General features: G+C 44.8%; 1 protein-coding gene across 1 annotated transcript in view; it reads left to right on the top strand.

Annotated features, from left to right (window-relative positions):
* Positions 1 to 23,242, top strand: part of LOC148477852 (putative DBH-like monooxygenase protein 2) — a 61,723-nt gene that overhangs the window by 22,232 nt on the left and 16,249 nt on the right. Inside the window, exons 6-11 of the mRNA XM_088456067.1 lie at positions 1,013 to 1,115; positions 4,785 to 4,951; positions 6,710 to 6,801; positions 7,562 to 7,655; positions 8,569 to 8,628; positions 12,645 to 12,778. Coding sequence (XP_088312193.1) covers positions 1,013 to 1,115; positions 4,785 to 4,951; positions 6,710 to 6,801; positions 7,562 to 7,655; positions 8,569 to 8,628; positions 12,645 to 12,778 — 650 coding nt within the window. The remainder of the gene's footprint in view (positions 1 to 1,012; positions 1,116 to 4,784; positions 4,952 to 6,709; positions 6,802 to 7,561; positions 7,656 to 8,568; positions 8,629 to 12,644; positions 12,779 to 23,242) is intronic.

Genomic DNA, 23,242 nt, shown 5'->3' with positions numbered 1-23,242 from the left:
TCTGAATGAGGTCCTCTGTTCATATTGCTTATTAAAAAATGTTCATCATTGTGTTGTTTATTAATGGGTGGAATCCTCTCTAAGGAGTTGGCCAGAATACAGGTATATTACAATAACGGTGGTTGTGAGATTAAGAAAAGGTATTTTTTAAAGACAGGGGGAATTGTCTTAGCGGAGGAAGTGCTCCTGGGTTCAATTCGGAGTACTTGAGGTCATCAGAAGGTTTGGGTGGAGGCACTATAGACATAAGGAATAGATAGAAAAGTATTATTGATTCAGCATGGACCACAATTGCGATAGCGTGCGCAGACGGATGATTGTTGCGTACTGCGCATGCATCGCAGGGCACATACATGAGTTAGCATTGCGATGGCTCTGCGATCACTCCTGGAGATGCAAAGCCATCGCAGAGTGAGTGACGTCAGGTCAGCGTTTAGGGGGTGGTGACGGGGGAGTGGCCGGAGAAACGCAGGCGTGGCTGTCTGTTTGATCGCCGTTGCATGGGCGTGCATAAATTAGCCACCGCGACGGCATACGCAGCTTGAGTACTCACTGCGTGCGACGAGGTTAGCAATTTCTGTATAAGGTCAGACCTGTTATAATTGTGCGTGAGGGGCCGATGTTACTCGATGTTCCCGATGTATACGCAGCACTGCAAGGTATTACGGATGTGAGATAGCGGTAGCGGAAAGCAGTGGGAGTCCCTATTTTCGCAGCAGATCTGCGTACTTAATCGCCGCTGCGATTAGCGATCGCAATAGCGATCCATAATGAATCAGACCCATAGTTTGCAAAAGCCCTTAAAGTAGGTTACACAACAAGGGTTAAATATTTTGGGTGGAACAAAAGAGGACACTGCTGACACAATGGAGACACTGAAACCTGATTCTATGCTATGAGAAATATCCACTTTTTATTCTTTCCATGTGACATCATTTATTTGTAATTATTGTCTGAATGTACATCCGGCATCAGTGTATCATTGGATAATGTTTTATCTCTTTCTCTGTAGCCGTTCGATTTCCCTGCAGATATAGGAGTGTCTATAGGGACTGACAAGGACCCTCAGTACATCAGATTTGAAATTCATTACAGCAACTTTGAAAATAAGCCAGGTACCACGCTTCAGTCTGATGCCATTAAATACATGCTCATAAGACTCTAACAAGATGTCCAGGGTCGGACTGGCCTACAGGGGTACAGGGGAAATCCCCGGTGGGCCCTAATGCCTGATCAGCTTCCACAATAGATGAACAAATGATCAGTTTGAAATAAATTGTTGACGTGAATCTGATGCTTGTAACATAACAGCGGGGCTGAGAATGACAAGTGATCTGAGATGTAGGACTGAAGAGAAGCTGGATCTGTGTACAAGACAGATATTTGCAATCAGTTTCGCTCTGCAGGATTTTTTTACCTCTTCACATTATAGATGTGACGGAGACTTGGGGCTGAGGGCTAGCGATTCAGACCCGTTCGCTAGGCTGCGTTTGTTCGTAGATGGACGATAATCGTATTCTGCGCATGCGTATAAGTCGCAGTGCGCGAGCCAGTCATAGCGATCGGGAAGTACACAGACTGCCCGGCTTCTTTGAGTGACAGAAAGTGCCGTTTGTGGGCGGTGACAGGGGCTGGTCTTGGGAAACGGGGGTGTGGATATGCTTGCGGCAGGGTAGGGTCTACCTCAAGGGCTGCGTGCAGCTCTGATGGCTCTCGATGTTACTGATAAAGCATACACTTCCTGGAGATGACGTGCGCTGTGAAGGGAAAGGGGGCGTCTTTAGACTGTCGTGCGATCGCTCTGCCGTAGCTCTCTAAGACATGGAGGGCATGCTTATACCTTGCTGTGCGATCACCTGCCATGCCGTCGTTTAGCCGAATCTGCATACCTAGAGAACGATCGTTCGCATCTAGGGAACGGGTCTGAATCGGGCATTGAATTCAATGGTGGGTGCAGTAGAGTAATGACTGCAACTCGTGTCACAGCCGCTACTGCACCTGTAAGGTAATGCCACGGCAGATGGGCGTCCCATTGAGGTACAATTCCACACACAGATGATCGGTAGATCCATCGCCGCCGGTGTCAGTGAAGCTGCATCTTTCAATGCAGATCCTGACACCGACATGTCCACCGCTGTAGGCCACCCCTTCCTAGTCACTGCCCAGAAACGCCCATCAAAATTAAATGTAACTCCATGCAATTTCGATCTGTGTCCCCTGGCGGTAGTCATCTAACAAATGTGCAGTCCATATTGCATACCTCCCAACATTTCAATGTTGGAAAAGGGTGTGTGGCCTAAGTAAAAGGGGGTGGAGTCTATTGAAATGGGGTGGAGCCTCGTGGCTTCTCCCTTTTCCGTCACTTTGGGGGCGTGCCCAGCACTCTCTGTGGTGCTGGAACAGCCCCCGGGCAGTTCGTTCGCACGATAACAGATGCCGTGCGGGAGGGACAGCGGGATAGTCCCAGAAAAACGGGACTGTCCCACTGAATGCGGGACAGTTGGGAGGTATGATATCGGACACATGCACAGAAATAAACTGCACCCAATGCTTTACTAGCATCCACCTCTGAATCAGGCCCAGCGACAAGGGGGACAAAGGGGACACCCATACTGGGCCCCAAGGATTAGAGGGGCCCGAGGGAGCGGCACCTATTAAAACTTTTTAAACAGCTGCTGTGCTGTTACAGCAGCCATCCAGCCAAAGCCCCGCCCACTGACACCCTTCCCCACATTCCCAAGTGACACACAGGGGATGGTGCTCCTCCTCCTGCTCTGGGCTCCTCCTGCTTCCTTCCTGTTCCTCTCTTCTCCCAGTCTCCAATCATCCCCTGTTGTTCAACTTCCCTCCCACGGCACCCTCGACAACCCCCACCCCCCTTTGTGGCTCCCCCCAATCCCCCCACACACACACAGGCCCTGATTCAGAACCGGACGATCTAACAGAGCGCTCGCTCTGAATCAGGGCCGTCCTTCTTGATTTTTAGAGCGGCCTCCTGGCCGCTCGCATAGCTGTGGGTGACCACTCACAGCTATAGCGAGCGGCCAGGAAGATGGTCATGATGGTCAAGACCATCGCGACCATCGGGCTTGCGACGAGACCCTTGTGGTAGGGTCTCGTTGCCGCAAGCCCTAGAGTGGTTTCGGCTCAAACAGAGCCGAAAGCACTCCCACTGACATCACGTGATGTCAGTGGGGCCGGTCCCAGACGGTAGGCGTTCCCATGGGAACGCCTCCGTCTGGCCAGCCACGCCCCCGGCACGCCCACCAAAGGGGTCTCTCGGGTCTCTCGCATGCGCACGACGGAGCCGGCTCCGTCGTGCGCATGCGCACTGGGCCAACATCGACCCGCTTGCGAGCGCTCAGCGCTCGCGAGCGGATCTGAATCAGGCCCACACTTTGTAAGACAGAGCCCCAAGAGCCGCCTTTTCAGACACCTCCTGGACCATGTAAATGGACAGGATGAAAATAACATCCATATAAGGAACTTCACATCCACTGACTCCAGAAGCCAAAGTCACTACCCAACGAAATGCAGCACATCCTGTAAATGGGTTCCATACAATAGGTCGACTTGAAAAAAGGTTGACAGTACAGAAGGTCGACACACTGGCGTCACTAGGGGGTGCGGAGGAGCGCGGGCTGCACCATCCGAGGGGGTGACACCAAAATAGCAGAGCTGCTCTGCTATTTTGTTGTCACCCCGTCGGATGGTGTCACCGAGCACCAGTTTTGCCAACTCTGAAATGGAAAACAAGCAACCTATAAGTAAAAAACAAGCCCAAACCGATCCTAAAAAGCCCAATTTATCTGGGTGTCTCTTTGTCCTCACCTGCCTAACTTCCTTCATCCCCCCCCTTCACTAACCTAAATATTTTAGTGTATGCACAGCCTTATCTGCCTATATTGCTAGTATATTGCAACCTTAAAAAAAACAAGCCCAAAAACAGGCAACAAGCAACTTGCAAAAAAATTAAGCAAACTGCAAAAAATACAAGCCCAATTCCGCTTGTTATAAGCGGACTTGGCAACTATGCCGAGCACTGCAGTCGCAAGAAAGGAGGTCACGTCCCCATGCGGTCACGCCCCCATGATTGGAACACATAAGGGGGCGTGGCTTTGGTGTGCACAAGAATTCCCACCAGCCGCACTGGGTGTCAGGTCAGTAAGTGACGCCGCTGGGTCAACAGGTGCAACCGGTGACTATGGGGGCTGCTTTAGTGATTGAGAATACAGGGACTGTCTCAGATATCTAGAAAAAAGAATGGCTTTAGTTTCCGCACCAAATCTAACCCTAATGAGTTATGCCGTTATTCTCCAGGGTGGTTGTTATGGTTACTAAAAAGGTTTTATTTAATCTTAAATATTTTACTATAAGGGTTCATGTGCACTGAATAAGTTACCCACCCCCCTTTTTCCTTATAGCATCACCCTGTTGGTAAATGGCCCTTTACTTAAACATTGTGGCAATCCCCGAAAACAGATGTTTGACCAATGGGCGTAACTACCATAAGTACAAGGGGTGCAGCTGCTACGGGTCCCAGAGCCTAGGGGGGCCCATCTTCATGGTCACAGTTACGTGTGTTATATTCATATTCACCATTGGGTGGTACACAGGGGCCCTTACAAACTTTTGCTATGGGGTCTTCAAATACCTAGTTACGCCCCTGGTTTGACCGCAATAATACCTTGATAAATAGGCCCACGGCCTATTTCTATCACTTGTTTATTATGACGAGGATATATTATATCACAGCTGTATTACATGGTATCTTTGCTTTGCAGGAATTCTAGATAGCTCCGGAGTAAGAATTTATTACACTCCCGAGCTGCGCCAGCATGACAGCGCTATCATCATGACTGGCATCTTTACATTTCCCATACATTTTGTCCCTCCTGGATCAGAAAGCTTTAGAAGTTATGGACTCTGCAACACTCATCTGATCCCGGAGGTAGGTGTTCCGGCTTGCACGGAAAACATCCCGGTGAGGACTGGCCAACTTTTTTTTCTCGCATCAGTGACAACTCGGCCGACATGGCGGAGAGCAATGAGGAAGGGCTCCTATTTACGTTAATAGTCTCCAATCGTGTTGATGTTTATAGGAGTGTGTTTCGTATATACAGTACAGGGCCGCGCAACAATCACAGTCAAATGTAACAGGTGACAGCCTTTGTGACACGCGCTCCATGGTGCAAAGTGTTTATGATGTAGAGCACATGAATACTGTGGCAGGGCAGAACTCTCCCACATTTAAAGGAAGAGTTAACCTGCTTTGTGTAAGGAGGGATATAGACAGCAGGCATCCCGACTGCCGGGATTTCATACCCATCCCATCTGAGACTTGTCAGGATAAAAAGTAAAACTAACTGTATTCCTCTCCAATTTATATCTTGTGAGACAGTGAATGTATACAGTCGACAAGTGTCCTGACTGACTCATCAATGCCCAGCCCAAACCCCTGGACCTAGAAACATGAAAAGTGGGGAGTATATTTCTTCCATGACGTAGGTGCCCACTAAGAAAGGATTTTTAAGATTCAGCAGGTGTGAAAAGAGCTAAAATGTTTCCTCCCCCTGTACACTGTCCTGTCTGACTGAATATGATCTGTGCTACAGTCACAATGAGACAAACACCAACGGTCATCCCAAGTGCTGCCAAATGTCACTGGCAGTTGGTGTGGCTCCCCTATTTGAATAGTGATGGAAGGGAATGTGTTACTACACAGGTGATGGAGAGGAATGTTAAATGTGTTACTATGGGGTGAAGAAAGGGAATGTGTTACAACATGGATGAGGGAGGGGAATGTGTTACTACAGGGGTGAGCGGAGTTAATGTGTTATTATAGAGGTGAGGGAGGGGAATGTGTTACTACAGGGTGAGTGAGTGTAATGTGTTAATACACAGGTGAAGGAGGGGAATGTTAAATGTGTTACTCCAGGGTGAAGAAAGGGAAGGTGTTACAACATGGACAAGGGAGGGGAATGTGTTACTACAGGGATGAGCGGAGGTAATGTATTATTATAGAGGTGAGGGAGGGGAATGTGTTACTATAGGGTGAAGGAGTGGATTTACTACAGGTGTGAATGAGGTTAATGTGTTACTACAGGTGTGAGGGAGGGATTGTATTTCTACACAGGTGAGGGTAGGGAATGTCGAATGTGTTACAACACGATCAACAGAGGGAAAGGTGTTACTACAGAGGTGAGGGAGGGGAATGTGTTAGCACACAGGTGAGTGAAGGTAATGTCTTACTATAGCAGTGAAGCATTACTATAGAGGTGAAGAATTAATGTGTTGTTAAGAGTTGTGAGATGGAAATGTAAACAGTAAATATCTAAGGTCTACCCGAGTAAAACTGGGTACATCAGCTAGTTGAGATACATATCTCAATTGCTAAAGGAGCACATGCTACAGTATTAAGAGGACCTAAGTGTTGGGATATTCACAGTACAAATGTAGCGATATACTGTACATTTCCTACTGCTATTCATTTTGTTAATATCTACACAACTACAGATTACAGTACGTCCTTAAAGAACATCACTGTCTGCTCCTTCATAAACCTGACATTCTGTAAATGATAGGCTACAATAATACAGAAGCATAGACAATGAGGAGATACCATGACCTGCTGATAACTATAGTGACAAGCCTAAGGACCCCGATGGAAAACTCCCGGTCATTTCATGGCACTTCTCCTTTTCTTTAGATGTTGGGCGAGCCAGTGGGTGACCTGACAGTGACCTCTTATCTCCTGCATGGACATCTCACTGTTCGTGGAATGAGAATAATGCATTACAGGTACAGATTGTGCCCTGAAAACATTAAATCAGTTTATTAACATTTCTCAATTGAAGAACAATGGTAAATTGAAATCAAATGCAAAGTTGACTGCAAAAATCATTTAGAGGCCCTTTATCAACCAGTTTTATCATATCAACAAGTTTTAAAACTCATTGTGTATGATAATGGTGCTCCAGCCAATCAGCTCACTACTGTCATTTTTCAAACAGATGACAGTTGGGGGCTGATTGGCTGGAGCACCATGTATCATATGCAACGAGTTTTAAAACTGGTTGATAAATGGGCCCCTTAGTATTATGAATTAAGTCACGGGATTGGAGAATAAGCAGCAAGTAGCCATCTATGCCGATGGAATGTTTCTCCTTAACTTGGTCAAAACTAATCGGAAATCTTGTATTATTAAAACATCCGTGGGGTATATGTAATAGGCTGCGGACTGCAGGCAATGGCAAGTCCTGTGCGAGACTGACCAATGTTTTAAAGTAGCATTCATTTTAAAGGCACAACCAGGTTGATTATGCCTTTTAAATGACTGCTACTTTAAAACATCGGGCAGTTTTGCACGGGACTTGCCGTTGCCTGCAGTCCGCAGCCTATCGCATTCCCCTCAGTCTATTGCAATACAGATGTACAGATCATTTACAAACATTTATATTATTAGTTACCCCCTGCATTAGAATAATTCTGCGTCAACTGAAAGCACCCGTGATAATGTTTCCCTATCCTACATTATGGGCTTTCTCTGATCTTCCTATAGGAATGGGACGTTAATCAGCACCATTGAGGACAAAAAATATGACTTCAGTTTTCAACAAGCTAGAAATTTACCTGGAACAATTACAATAAAAATGGTAGGTATACATGCGAGGATTGCGTAGGAGAATTACACACACATGAAACTATACATTATGTACTGTATAGTAGTGTATGATATAATTCCCACGTCATGGTTACAAACTGTCAGTAACTGACCCGGCAGATAGTAAACCTTTGTCCAGTCTTTGATTCACCTTGGTCTGACTGCCGCCTGGCATCTGCCCTGGTCTCCCAAGCTCTCCTCACCTGGAACACACCGCCTCGCCATGTCCAACCTCCTTACTGTCTCCCCAGCTTTATACGCTCCCTTAAGACTGTCACACCACCGGTTGGGTCTGTGGGGGTCTTTTGCTGGCTTCCTCCTCTTCATAGCAGTCGTGGGGGGGTCTCGGTTGCCATCCTGCTGGGCTCTGGTGGTTGGAGCACACGCAGCCCTCTTATGACAGCATCAGCTGACCTGTGATGGTTTGGTGCTTAATTCAGACAGTCCTGCCCATTTAAACCCCCTCTGCGCACCAGACTAGTAGCAGAGTACCAGGTCTCCTGCTTGTGCCCCAACGTTGCTTCTGTACTGGTCTGATTGATTCCAGTGTACCGACCCGGCCAGTAGCTCCATTTTGTTAGGCTATGGGGAGGAGGGTTAGGCTGCAGGGTTAGGTTTAGACTTCGGGGAGGGATAGTTAGGTTTAAGGGTAGGGTTAGGTTATGTACCGAAAGGTGTCGGTATTTAACCCAGTCAGGATACCGGCGTTGGGATTGTCAGCGCCAGGATCATGAGCTCCGGCATCCTGTACCCAACCCATAATATACAGTTCAGAACCACATAAAGAATGTGCAAGTAAAAATATTTTTTCGATGGTTGGGAACCCTGACCAGAGTCTACTGTATGCAACATGGATGAGGAAATGTTTATCTGCAGCCTTAAATAAACGTGTCCTCTATTCACAGGGCGATCAGATCGTGGTTGAATGTGAATCCAGCACAATGGACAGAGAAGGAGTCACATTTGTAAGTAGCATTAGCGATGGTTTCTCTGTATTAATCTGGACTTTCACATAAAGCCATATTGATATTTTTTTATAATATTAAAGATTTGTGTTAAAGGATACATATATATATATATATATTTATATATATATATATATGTGTGTGTGTGTGTGCCCTAAATACCTATCCTTTTTGCCCCTCTTCATTACATGTAGCATCCACGGTCTTTGCAAAAACAATAAACCGACAAACTTGCTCTGTAGAGAGCCCCGTTTTCCAATACCAGCCTCGGCTCAGAGGTCCAGAGTTGGTTAGAGATTTGGGGGACACCCCATAGATTTTCATTTTACATTCCAACCTTTTGTGATAGTGATCTGTGCAGGGCTTTTCCTCTGCAGCAGATTGTTCTGCCATGATATAGGGTTTTGAAAGCTGACAGTTATCAACGACGGCTTTTAAACGACAGTCAAAACTGATGCAAAGTAAATGCAGGTTTTTAGGCTGAAAACCGACATTGATAATCTTCGGTACCTGGCGGCTTCTAGATAGGCCTCAAAAAGATCTTTAGTAAATTTACACTTGGTTCACATATACGGCTTGATTCAGAAATAGATGCAAACCGCACAGCCGCTGCGTCATTGTATGCAGCGGTTGTTCAAAATTATACTAATGCAGCAGGAGGCGTTTAGCGTAACAAAACGCCTACTGCCGGCATCACAGATCCAGGGGCTGAAGACCAAAGACGCAGCACTGGATCTACATCTGAGTAAGCCTTGGGAACGCCAGCAGCAACACATCGACGTGCCCCCACCTTGCCCCAGAACTGAACATATTTCTAGTTCAGCGCTACAGTCAGTGCGGCATAAGCAGCGGGATGAGCGGCCTCGTGGCTCATTGAACCCCTTAGTTCAATGCTCATCATCATCGGGGTGCACTTGTACCAGCAACTTGAAACAGGCGTAATTATGCTTTAGACCAGCTCTGCATAGGCCGCAGTTCCCGGATCACAGGGGAACAAGCTTACCCGGCGAAACGCGCGTCCTCCTGCCTCTCTCCCCGTTTGATACATGGGGAGTTGCCACTCTGGAGCTATAGGAGACCTTCTCTCACACTGACTTGCAGGCATTTCTTTTTAGTACAGGTAGTCCTCACACAGCGAATTTGACTTCTGCAATGTCCATTCTGTGATATCAGCAGCCACCTAACACCAGGCATGTGAGTGATAGCCTGTACATTCCATTGTTTCTATCAGCACAGCAACCGGCCCCTCTCTCATCCAGTGTCTCCTCTCTCTGAAGAGACTGGAAAGCAGAAGGTGCCAGGGCATCTGTGTGCTCTACTTTGCCACCACCTATTCCTTAAACCTCAGCATATCCGGAAATTATGAACATGATATGAGTTGGTTCATATGCTGCATTGACCATATATGTTGCAACCTTTCTTCTTATATGACTATGATTGCAATATGTTGAAGATTGTAACCTCTGCTTCATACACAAGTGTTAATGATTGCAGCATACTGAAGATTGGATATATCCACTAACACAGTGGCGGAACTCCCGGAGACAATGGAGTCATTTGCCGCCGGGGGCGCCAGCCCTGAAGGGGTCACCTGGCTCCATTGTCATCCGGCCACTGCTGAGGAGGAGCTGCATGGAGAAGGAGCACCGCTGATTGGCGCTCCACCTCCAGTGGCGTAACTACGGAGGATGCAAGGGGTGCGGCCACACCCCCTGCATCCTCCATTTGCCGGCCGCCTGCTGAGTGTGTTACCAGCGGGCGCCCGCTCCTTCTTTCCTCCCTCCCCCCGGCGCCAGCGGCAGCCGGAGCTCACTACTCAGCTCTGGGTCCCGCAGTGCACTATGGGAGTGACATCATGACGTCACTCCCATAGTTCCGAGGAGCGGGCGCCGGGGATGGACAGCAGCAGCACTGGAGCTGGGTTGAAGGTAAGTTTTTTTTTTTTTTTTTGTATATGTGTGTGTGTGCACGCGCGGGGGGGGAGTGGCAGGGGCACTACAGGGGGCTTAATACTGGGGGCACTACAGGGGGCTTAATACTGGGGGCACTACAGGGGGCTTAATACTGGGGGCACTACAGGGGGCTTAATACTGGGGGCACTACAGGGGGCTTAATACTGGGGGCACTACAGGGGGCTTAATACTGGGGGCACTACAGGGGGCTTAATACTGGGGGCACTACAGGGGGCTTAATACTGGGGGCATTACAGGGGGCTTAATACTGGGGGCATTACAGGGGGCTTAATACTGGGGGCATTACAGGGGGGTTCCTACTGGGGGTACTACAGGGGGCTTCCTACTGGGGGTACTACAGGAGGCTTCCTACTGGGGGCACTACAGGGGGCTTCCTACTGGAGGCACTATAGGGGGCTTACTACTGAGGGCACTACAGTTACGTCACTGCACTAATAAGTATATTAAATCTGATTAGAGGTTCCACAATATCATGGAATCATCATAATAGAGTAATTTACTTTGATTAGTATGTTATTATGAAGTACCTGCAAAAAATATTTTTTTGAGAAAGATGACCTTATTGATTTTGTCTCCATAGCTACAGATATCAGCACATATTAAGTGTCTAATATACTTTGATTATTTCGCCATTGTGTAACCAATTTGAAGTGATTAGAAACTATTATTGTATTAAGTGTTTTAATGTAGATCATATTTTCTTACACCATTCTTGTTATAGTATTGATTTATTCTACTAAAGAGCGCTCCCCAAAAGGAATTTCTTTTTTCCTTTTAGCCTCTGCTAAAATAAATGTTTTGAGTAGGCCGTAGTTCCACCAGCACAACCTCTCTGCACCGGGCCTACATGATAACGTCCCGTTACGGCCCAGTTACCGTCTCTTCAGTCACAAGCGAAGAAGTGATTGACTGTTTTATTACTCTGCATCGCCAGTGCTTGTGTATACTCGGTTACGGAGCATGCACAGTGTGAAAACATGGAAAATGCTCTGCACAAACTGGCGGATCTTCAACCCAGCATCAGCACTTTTAGGAGTATGTGGAGAAGAGGCCTGATTCAGCGCGGATTGCAGATGCGATCGCGGTTGCAATAGCTCACACAGTTCTGCTGCGAAAACATGCTAATGACTGCGATCGCACTGCCATCACAGGCCAACATATAGACGCCCACTTACCCTTACTCACATCTGTAATACATTGCAAGTCTGCGAAAAAACATCTGTACCATCAACTAACATCGGAGCCTCACGCACAATTACACAAGGTCAGACCTTACTCAGAAATTGCTAAACTTCCTGCACGCAGTGAGAGCTCAGGCTGCGTATGCCATCGCAGTGGCTAATTTATGCACGCCCCTGTAACGGCATTCTAATGCATTGGCACGCCTGCGTTTCGCCAATCACCACCCCCAAATGCTCACTTCCTGTCAATCACTCTGCGATGGGTCTGCATGGCAACTGCGATCGATGTGCAATCACAGTGTTGCCTTCGCGCACATGCACTGCAATGCATACGCATGCCCAGAACGCATCAATCGGCCGTCTGCGTGCGTAACCGCATCTGCGATCCGTGTTGAATCAGGCCCAAAGTGCAGTCTAGGGATGGCCATCCATCATCGATAGTTTCAAAACATGATGGTGGCCAACTGATGTTAACTAGTTTTGCCATCGATTGCACAGAACCAAAGGATGGATAAGCGGGATTTTTTTTTTTTTTCCTCGACAGGATGGAGCTTAGCCCCACCCTTCAGAGGCAGCTAAGCCTCGCCCTAATTTTTGATTGGCCCACTCCGCCCCCAGCAGCAGTGACCATCGAAGGGGGTGCAAACCCTTGATGGTTCACCATAGATGGTTTTTGTGCCATCGATGGTAATCTATTATGGACACCCACCAACGGCCATCCCTAGTGCAGTCTTGGTTTATAGCTTACTATTTGCTACTGCCAGGCAGGTACCATAACGTTTCTCATGATAAGTTGACTCTTAGAGCTGGCGTTCCTTCTAGTACTCAGACATTTGTATGTGAATAACATTTATCTCCATAGGGAGGACCGAGTTCCTTAAATGAAATGTGTATTGGGTTCCTGTTCTATTATCCGGCGATTCCAATCGCTGCCTGCTGGAGTTACCAGGATATTAATTACGTGACGGATGCCCTGGGGCAGGAACGGGCTGACAAGTGAGTGGCAGCTGGTATAACAGATAGAGCATATCCTATCGGGACGTGTGTGAATGTATATTTTTAGTGCCCTTTCACATGTTAATTCATCACACAGATTTAGGGCCTGATTCAGAGTTTTGCGCCAATGCAATCGCAACTGCAGTTTCTAAAATATGCTAATGCCTTCCAAAGCATGGCCGAGCATAGGGACACCCACTGCCGCCTTCTCATGACGTGCAACAGCATAAATATCAGCACACAGCATATGCGGCAGGTCTGACCAGCCACAAACACAGCATCTCTCCTGGCACACACAGGGCTGCCAAGAGCCGGTCCGGTGGAAGGGGCATGACCTAATCGTGGGAGGCGTGGCTGCATGCTGGGGAGGGGGACGCTGTGAGCACCTCATCAAAGAGCAAGATACACACATAATAAATATATATTTATTTGAGTGTTATTTCTTCTATAAATGTATGATCGATAGCGCATTGAGGGTTTGTTACATTCATATATAACAGTTCAGACAGTTACACGCAATTGATCCAGACACAATTTAGGTGCAGAAGGAATTATACAGACCCAATTACAGTATACATACGCAGCACTTCCGGTACCAGATGTTAGGCATCAGCAAGAAACCCCTCAGTCAGCATTCAGCAAGAAGACTAAAGACCCAGTGTTGGAGCACACATATTTATACCCCCCCAGAATAGACAGGACAATAGAGAAGTTTGCTGCTGATGTCATTGGTTCCCAGGGGAGAAGCATCTGTTACAAAGCATTTAACAGGCTGGTTCAAATAGACTCTTCCTGCCTCTAACAGCTGGGTGTCTTTCCCTCCCTGCCCCCTGCAACATCCTCATGAAATATACATTTTGTTGCTTGTAGGCTCTGCGATCCATAACTCGAGAATGCATGATGCGATCTCCCCACCGATAACACCGAAATACTGTAAAAAGAGTACGCATCAGTACAAATCCAAACACGACTTGTTTAGCATGTATAATACCTTAGTTATCAAATATCTTAATTTCTCAGCATTTAAACTAACTGAACCAACTTAAATCATACACTTTAAAGCTTATTAAACCTTATGTGTGAATATGTAATGTGTGAGTATTCGGGGTTTGATATAAGGACGCTAGTTAACTTGGGGCAGATGCATGCACATAAAGCTAATAAACGGTATTTTCATTCAGGGTCTTAAGCATAATGTGTGTATGTGAAATGGTGAAAGATGCAATCGCATGATGCTAATAATTGTGCATTCGCTACTGGGCGTCATGTTAGCAGCTCAATTGTGCGTAATGTGTGGTGTTTATGCATGGAATTCCATCTATGATGGACTTAACATATATATTTATATATATATATATATATATATATATATACATACACACATATATCATTCCTCACTCACAGTTTCAGACTGCAATGCAAATGTGACTTCCAGCTGTGAGACTAGACCATCCTGTCTAGGTATGAAACTAAAACCTGTTTGGATTCAGGCTCATCCAATTGTGTAGATCAATGCCTGGATTATATTACAATTGCCACAACTATACTATGTCTGCATCCAGGGATTCCCAATTTGTATGTAAAAATACCCATTGTCTATTCTATTTACTTTTACTCAGGAAGCTTGTTCTTCCAGTTGCCCTTGGTAGATTATCAAAAACATTGCCATCTGTTCTTAGCTCCTGAGTTGTAAATTAAAGTGACGCTGGTCGCAAAATGGCGTCTTGCAGATTCTTGTTTCTAAAATGGAGTCTAGCTGCCATTTGCAAGATGGCGTCACACACGCTTCAATTTTAAACTGATCTTGTCTTAGCCAATAATCCAGTTTTGACAGTCCACCCTTTGATAGCGAACAACATGCTATCACAATCTGCTATTAGAATTTAATTTAGGCTTACATTTACATATTATTTAGTGTTATCATGGGATGGCACAGGGTGGTTCTTAATCCATCAATAATGTGTCTCTGAGTGGGGACATAAAACTACTATTATACGCACACTGCGGATCTTGTAAGATCATGTGAAAGGTGTGGGGATGCACCAGTCTTATAAAAGCAGTCTTGAAGGGGAATTGAGACTTTACATTATTTGGGGTGTTTTTACAAAATAACATTTCAATAATACATTTTTTTATGCATGGCTAAATATAATACATTAAATGATGGTATTTCCTAGCTCAGGGTTGTAATGGAGTTCTGTACCTACCTCGGTATTCATACTGGCCACCATCATGATTTCATTCGTTTTACTCTATTTTTACATTTTCCACACTTCAACACAATAGGAACACACCGGACGCATATGCCAATTATTATGATAATCAGTATAAGGATCAAGAATTTGCCTATGCTAGCGATCACTTCCTGGACCCATTCCCCTAGACCTGAGAACCATTTCACTGGATTCAGCCATGACACCCATCCTTCTATCTTTTCCCCTACTTCAGCCACTGAAGCATTATGGTTCTTACGAAACTCCCATTTTAGCTGCAGAATTTCATCCATCTTTCGGTCTATCACCTCCTTAGGGTCGCTGGTATCATTGGTGACATAGGTGCAACATTCACCAGGTATCATATTTATTTTGCCTCTATGTTCATATTGCGTGTGAAGATATGGTGATGGTGTGTTTTTATGTATACCAAGCATTTCAACATGTGTGAGGGTCATAACTTCTGGAAGTATTCTTCCCAAATAACATAACAATTACAATACTAAAATTGGTCAGACACTCCCCTGATTGGCATTGCACTCCTCCTGACTCCACTCCATCAGCTCCGCCATCAGCTCCCATTTCCTCAATCGGTCCTCCATCACAGACACTGAGTATCCCCAAACAGATCATCACGACAAAACTCTGGAAAGAAAAATAACTAGGATGACCACAGCAGACCACTCCATCGCTGGAAGCACTGATCCACACATTTCTTTAGCTCAGATATCTCACTGTCACCTTTTTAATCCTTCCGGCACAAGCTCGCAATCGACAGATCCACGTTATCGGCCTTGTCTCCGCCTTGTATCTCCACCGGTTGGTTAACCTCCCTATAGTGAGTGGAATGGACCCACGTATCTTCCCCGGCCACTCTTTGAGGATATTGTATCATTAGATACGGACCTTTCCACCGATCAGTCAAATAACCTGAGCTAAAAAAAATTTGGATCATAACAAATTCTCCAGATTTGACATCATGACAGTTTGCATTAAATAACACTTTCAATTTCGGTTATTCTCATTCATCTTCGTGAGACCCTGCACAGTAACCTCATTATCATATTTTCACATGAGGCTGCCTGTTTGAACAGTATCTCAAAGGGGGGGCAAATAAAGGAAAAGACAGTCTGGGATAATCTTAGTGTTGTTACCCATCATCTTACACATGTTCTTGGAAATGTCACCTGTAAAATAAGTCCCCCTATCATTTTTAATAATTCTAGGGATATAGTATCTCCATACAGGTTCCTGCAATTAAATCTTGTTATTAATAGCTACTGCTCTAAATAATGTCTGGGCCACTGGTTTGGTTAGTATTCCGAGTAGTCGACCTCAGCCTGGCATCGCTGCTGTTTATCCTTAGAAACCTTGCGTCCTATGAGTGGGAGATAAAGCACAACAGTTTAATATAATTTAAACATGACCTAAAATACAACAATAAATCGTCCACATTTTACATTAGAACAGATCCATTGATAGGTTGAAAAGATAGTAAACAGTCATATAAGGCCTGGGAGAAAATACTGGGGTTGCCTATGAACCCATGGGAAACTCGTGTTCCTGTGTGGTGTTCTTCACTTTGCAGTTCTTACTTACGTGTCCCACTTGGTGACAGTTAAAACATAATTTTAAACGGGGTGTATGAAATGATTGTTGTGGGATTTGAGCAAGAGGGAAAGATGGTGGGTATGGGTAAGGATAGGGAGGGTAAGGATATTGTGGGGGATATGAGTATGGGACCTATGGTTGTGTATGATATGTGGGATAAGGATGTGTTTGCTGTGGTGTGGGATTGGTGAGGATGTGTAATTGTGCAGGTGTGTGTGTGGGTGCAGGTGTGTCGGTTGGCTGTGATTTTATTGTCATTCCTTCCAGAGCTTGTATACTGACAGCCATTAGTTTTTCGCTCTGGGTCTCTCTCTTCTTTGTGATATTTTTATCATGTTCTATGGCAGACTCTATGAGGTTATCTATTGTGAGTCCCCTCCAGCCAGGCTGTAAGGTCTGAACCCAAATCTTTAAATCGTCTTTCAGACCGTCTATGAGTACCGTGACTATCATTCCCCTGTGGTGAGTGCTATCTTTAATATCTTCTATCCCAGTGTACTGGGTGATAGCCTGCAGAGCCCGGTCGCAATAGTCTTCTGCAAGTTTCACTCTCCTTTTGCTTAATTGTGAAAATTTTGTTCCAGTTAACTACTACTGGAAAATATACACCCAATTGAGTTACAATGCGGGAAATGTTACCTTGGTTTACTTGGTCTGTTAAGGGAACGTCACCATTCAATACACAATCCGTGATAAATTTTGTCACGTCGGTATTGCGTGGCAGACAGGCCCTTAACACCACACGCCAATCTTTATTAGTTGGCTCATGAGAACTACCCAAATTTCTCAAAAATCTTTGACATTTGGCTAGTTCCTTTTTGGGATCGGGGAAATCATTTATGATGGAATTTAGTTATGCTCTTGTCCAAGGACAATGCATTACTACTTCCCTCATGGGCACTACACCGTTTGCGTCTGCATTTCCATTCGGAACAGTTATCGTCTGAATGGGATGCAGACCGGCAGCGTTGCTACCTCTGACCTGGTTACCTGGCTGGGGGTTTAATCTGCTGCTGCTACGTATGGTATGAACAACTTCCTCTACGGGTGCAGAGGGTGTTAACACTTCCCTTGCTGTTCCCGATGGAGATGGCGGACCACTCGTGATTGTGGTGATGCAGCATCTATCATCTGCACAGCATGGGAAATGGCAGACATTACAATAGGATCATCATCCATATCATAAACATTTTCTTTATGGTTGCTTAAGAGAGGGTACATATTGCTTGTTACATTTTTATGGGTATTTTTGGTAACTGCACCTCCATCCACATAAGGTGGGGGAGGTGAGCGTGAACTGCTGGCAATACTCTCCACAATGCTACCTTGCCACATGTGCGCGCCATTTTGCGGCTCGCCCGTATTGCAATTTAGCGTCACGGATGTATTTTCTGGCAATGTGCTCGCGACGCTAGTTTGCGTCGTTTGCACATTTTTAAGCCAAGCATCCCCCTCATGCTGCCACAGTTTTAAACATTCAAAATATTTAACCTTTTTCTCTTGGGAGCGCATCAAACTGATGTGATCCTGGACATGTCTAACACATTTTTATCAAAACTACCAATTCTGGGAAACGGTCTAACACTCTTCCTCATCATATTAAACCATAAATCACAATACCTTATTGCATAAGTACCGTACTTAGAATGCATAATATAACAGGCCGATCCGATCGGCACCTCCATTAGCAGCACATCATTGTCTAACATCTTTACTGTTTGCATGGCTCCCATTCTGGGACAAAATCCTATGCTTTTCAATAAAGATTTAGACTGGTAAAAAGACAATCAAGATACTTTCACTTACCTGTGGACGATTTAAGTCAGCGGCGCCCACACACCTGGATAAGATTTGAAAAAGGCAACTTCCACACCCGGATAAGATTTAGTAAGGCAACTTCCACACCTATGAGAGTTTATATGTCGGCTACTCTCACGCACCTCTCTACAACAAAGACAACATGTACACCTGCTACTGTGTATAGAACGGTAAAGCTGCTTACCGAGCGGCTAGGCTAACCCTTGCACCTAGCCCTTAAGGATCATACGATACCCTTAACTGTCCACTGTTACACACTTTTTCCTGCGCAGAAAAATAAACGTTAACCCAGATATTGGTAATAATTGAAAAAGGTAAACCTCAACGGCTTTGTTAAAACACGTGGTAGCAGAACCGGAAGTGCGTATACGCTACTGTGCAACCAGCCGCATACACAATAATGCAACTACCACACAACCGTATAATGACTTTTTAACTACGTACGTAAAAATGCATCTCAGCCGCGTACTCAATACTGCGGCACCCCTCTAAGATTAGGTTCTATCAACAAAGGAAAACAAACTTTTTCCTTTCTTGTCCCTAGATTCTAGTCAGCTCCCTTGGCTCACACAAAAACGGATAGCGATCTTTCAGCAAAAAGCGGTTACAGGAAAAGCCTGTATGTGGCCACTCCACCCTTTGCTGAGATATCGCTAGACGTATGTGCCGTGTGAGTAGGTAAGTGACTTCACTCGACGAGCCCCCATCTGTTGGTATTAAAATGAACCTCTATATACCCCTGCCTGTACCTTCTAAAATCCTTTGTATAAACCTCTAAGGAAGACGCTAATTTGCGTACGCAGTCATACAGTAAATAAAGACTTAGACCTGGAGTCTGTGGTTCCAAAGCACAAGTGTTATTCAAATAAAAGTTCAGACAGTTACACGCAATTGATCCAGACAAAATTTAGGTGCAAAAGGAATTATACAGACCCAAGTACAGTATACATACGCAGCGCTTCTGGTACCAGATGTTAGGCATCAGCAAGAAACCCCTCAGTCAGCATTCAGCAAGAAGACTAAAGACCCAGTGTTGGAGCACACATATTTATAACCCCCCAGAATAGACAGGACAATAGAGAAGTTTGCTGCTGATGTCATTGGTTCCCAGGGGAGAAGCATCTGTTACAAAGCATTTAACAGGCTGGTTCAAATAGACTCTCCCTGCCTCTAACAGCTGGGTGTCTTTCCCTTCCCGCCCCCTGCAACATCCTCATGAAATATACATTTTGTTGCTTGTAGGCTCTGCGAACCATAACTCGAGAATGCATGATGCGATCTCCCCACCGATAACACCGGAATACTGTAAAAAGAGTACGCATCAGTACAAATCCAAACACGACTTGTTTAGCATGTATAATACCTTAGTTATCAAATATCTTAATTTCTCAGCATTTAAACTAACTGAACCAACTTAAATCATACACTTTAAAGCTTATTAAACCTTATGTGTGAATATGTAATGTGTGAGTATTCGGGGTTTGATATAAGGACGCTAGTTAACTTGGGGCAGATGCGTGCGCATAAAGCTAATAAACGGTATTTTCATTCGGGGTCTTAAGCATAATGTGTGTATGTGAAATGGTGAAAGATGCAATCGCACGATGCTAATAATTGTGCATTCGCTACTGGGCGTCATGTTAGCAGCTCAATTGTGCGTAATGTGCGGTGTTTATGCATGAGATTCCATCTATGATGGACTTAACATATTTATATATATATATATATATATATATACATACATACACACACATAGTTTCAGACTGCAATGCAAATGTGACTTCCAGCTGTGAGACTAGACCATCCTGTCTAGGTATGAAACTAAAACCTGTTTGGATTCAGACAAATCCAATTGTGTAGATCAATGCCTGGATTATATTACAATTGCCACAACTATACTTTGTCTGCATCCAGGGATTCCCAATTTGTATGTAAAAATACCCATTGTCTATTCTATTTACTTTTACTCAGGAAGCTTGTTCTTCCAGTTGCCCTTGGTAGATTATCAAAAACATTGCCATCTATTCTTAGCTCCTGAGTTGTAACTTAAAGTGACGCTGGTCACAAAATGGCGTCTTGCAGATTCTTGTTTCTAAAATGGAGTCTAGCTGCCATTTGCAAGATGGTGTCGCGCACGCTTCAATTTTAAACTGATCTTGTCTTAGCCAATAATCCAGTTTTGACATTTGACACAAGGCTGCAACTTTAAATCGATATAATGCAAAAGATTAGAGGTAAGGGACTCCACACTGGAGATAATGGGTCTCCCCGGTGGGGAGTCCCTGTCTTATGGATCTTTGGTATGTGATAAAAAGTGGAAATTTTTGGATGTTGGACATATAAATAATACATTTCCACCTGATCTATTATTCCATCACATTTAGCCTTATTCAATAACCCATATAGTTCTACCTGAAATTTTAAAGTGGGGTCCTCCGTTAACTTACAATAAGTTTCTTCATCCCCCAAAATCTTATTAGCTTATGAGATATAATTGGACTTATTCTGCAAGACAACACTGCCCCCTTTGTCTGCATTTTTTTAACAATCGCCTGATCTTGAGATAACTCTTTCAGAGCTCCTCTATTGTTCTTTTTAAGTTCCAGTTTCCTAAAGTCTTCGTTGACTGCATCAGAAAATATGTCTATATGACTTCCCCTGGACTCAACAGGGTAATATTTGGAGGGTAAAGATACTAACGGTTTCTTTTTGGGCTGATAATCAAGTTTTTGCACAGGAGTTTTAAAAAAATGGTGTTGTAATGTCAGATTCCGGGTAAATTTATTTAGGTCAACAAATAGATTAAACTTGTCTACATGTTGACTAGGGGCAAATTTTAGTCCTTTATTTAATAATTGAGTCTGTGGGACGGATAAAACCTTTGATGAGAGGAATCCCCTCCCCCTTCGATTTTGTATGTTCCAATTTGGCCCTCTTTTTGGCGAACTTTCCCCTTCCTCTTCTACATCAGCTAGGTATTGTCTGAAGTGTTTTTTTAAACCCATCGGGGAATCTAATTTTTGATGTAAGGTTTATTTTTTGTGAGGCATGTTGGGGTGATAGCGATCTTTCCCTAAAAAATGGGACCTAGTGGGGGAGATTTTGAAGGTGATCTGAATACCTCAAATCTATTTTTTACTGGTATTTCATTACTCAAGCGGGAATCTGTAGAGTCTTTACATCTCATATTAAACTGTTTTATATCCCTACCAAACTTAACAGTTCTTGGAATATAGTGATTCCTATTGGAATTAATATTAGTGTTAAAATATTGTTCAGAATGATATTTCTGATTACCATTAGTCCAATTTCTAACTTTACTAAGTTCATAATCCATCCTATATATAGGATCAGTATGACCTAAGTTTGGCGGTTCGAAGACTGGCAGTGAAGATCCCGACAAGGTAAGTAAATTAACTATTTCAAACTCTCTCCCCCCCCCAACCCTCCTTTAGGGTTGCCTAACCCTAACCTCCCCCTGTAAGTGCCTAAACCTAAAGCCCCCTCCCCGCAGCCTAACCCTAACCTCCCCCCAGGGGTGCCTAACCCCCCCTTCCCCTAGCCTAACCATAATGCTCCCGGGGGGGGTGCCTGACCCTAAGTCCCCCCCCAGGAGCCCCTAACCTAACCCTCCCCCACGCGGCTGTCCGCGCCCGCCTCCCGGGCACCAGACATGGGCCCTCATTCAGAGCCGCTCGTTAGCGGCAGTACGCTCGTTCCGAGCGATGTTCGCACATCTGTACATGCGTACGGTTTTTAGTACGCATGCGCGAACCAGTCAGTGCGGCCGAAAATCGTTTGTACGCTATATAGCGAGTGCCTGCTATTTTGAGTTACAGAATGAGGCGTATGTTGGTGGTAACAGGGGAAGGTGCTTGAAAACGGGGGAGTGGAATTCGAACGCAGGCGTGCTTAAAGGTCAAAACGGGCGTTTTAAGGGTGTGCATAATTAATCCAGCAGTGTCATTGACCACGTCACTTGGTTTTTTTAAACTCAGAACTGCTCGCAAAATAGCGGTTGAAAAAACCAACCACAAGAAGAGCGAGCAGTTCATACGCTGTACAATGTACTCGATTAATCTAATAAATAGCGGACATGACGTATGGTGCGAGCGGCCAGGGGGCGTTTTTATCAAATAAACAAGCGTATGTTTTGCTCGCTCGTTCAGACTTAGAGGTGTGAACAGACTGCAATGTGCGAATGGATCATTTGAATAGCCACCCCTTGTTTTTGAACGAACGACCGCAAATAGCGAACGGCTCTGAATGAGGGCCATAGTTATAATGATAGGCATCAGGATTTCGACGCCTATCATTAGACCCCTGCTGGGAATTGACAGTCGGGAAGCCGGCGGTCGGCATTTTGATCGTCGGCTTCCTAACTACATCCCATATATATATATATATATATATATATATATATATATATATATTAGGGGTGTGCACCGGCCACTTTTCGTGTTTTGGTTTTGGATCTGGATCTTTCTTCGTGTTTTGGATCTGGATTGGTTTTGCCAAAACCACCCTTCCGTGTTTTGGGTTCTGGGTTTTGTGTTTTGGATCTGTATTTTTTTAAAAAAAAGCATAAAAACAGCTAAAATCACAGAATTTGTTGGTTTCTCTGCTCCTATGCTATTATTAACCTCAATAACCTTAATTTCCACTCATTTCCAGTCTATTCTGAACACTGAACACCTCACAATAGTGTTTTCATGTCCAAAAGGTTGCACCGAGGTAGCTGGATGACTATGCTAAGCGACACGAGTGGGCGGCACAAACACGTGACCCATCTAGAAGTGACACTGCAGTGGCAGACAGGATG

The sequence above is a fragment of the Taudactylus pleione genome, unplaced genomic scaffold, assembly GCF_031769625.1.
Source record: "Taudactylus pleione unplaced genomic scaffold, aTauple2 ptg000685l, whole genome shotgun sequence".
NCBI lineage: Eukaryota > Metazoa > Chordata > Amphibia > Anura > Myobatrachidae > Taudactylus > Taudactylus pleione.
This window is presented reverse-complemented; position numbering and strand designations above follow the sequence as displayed.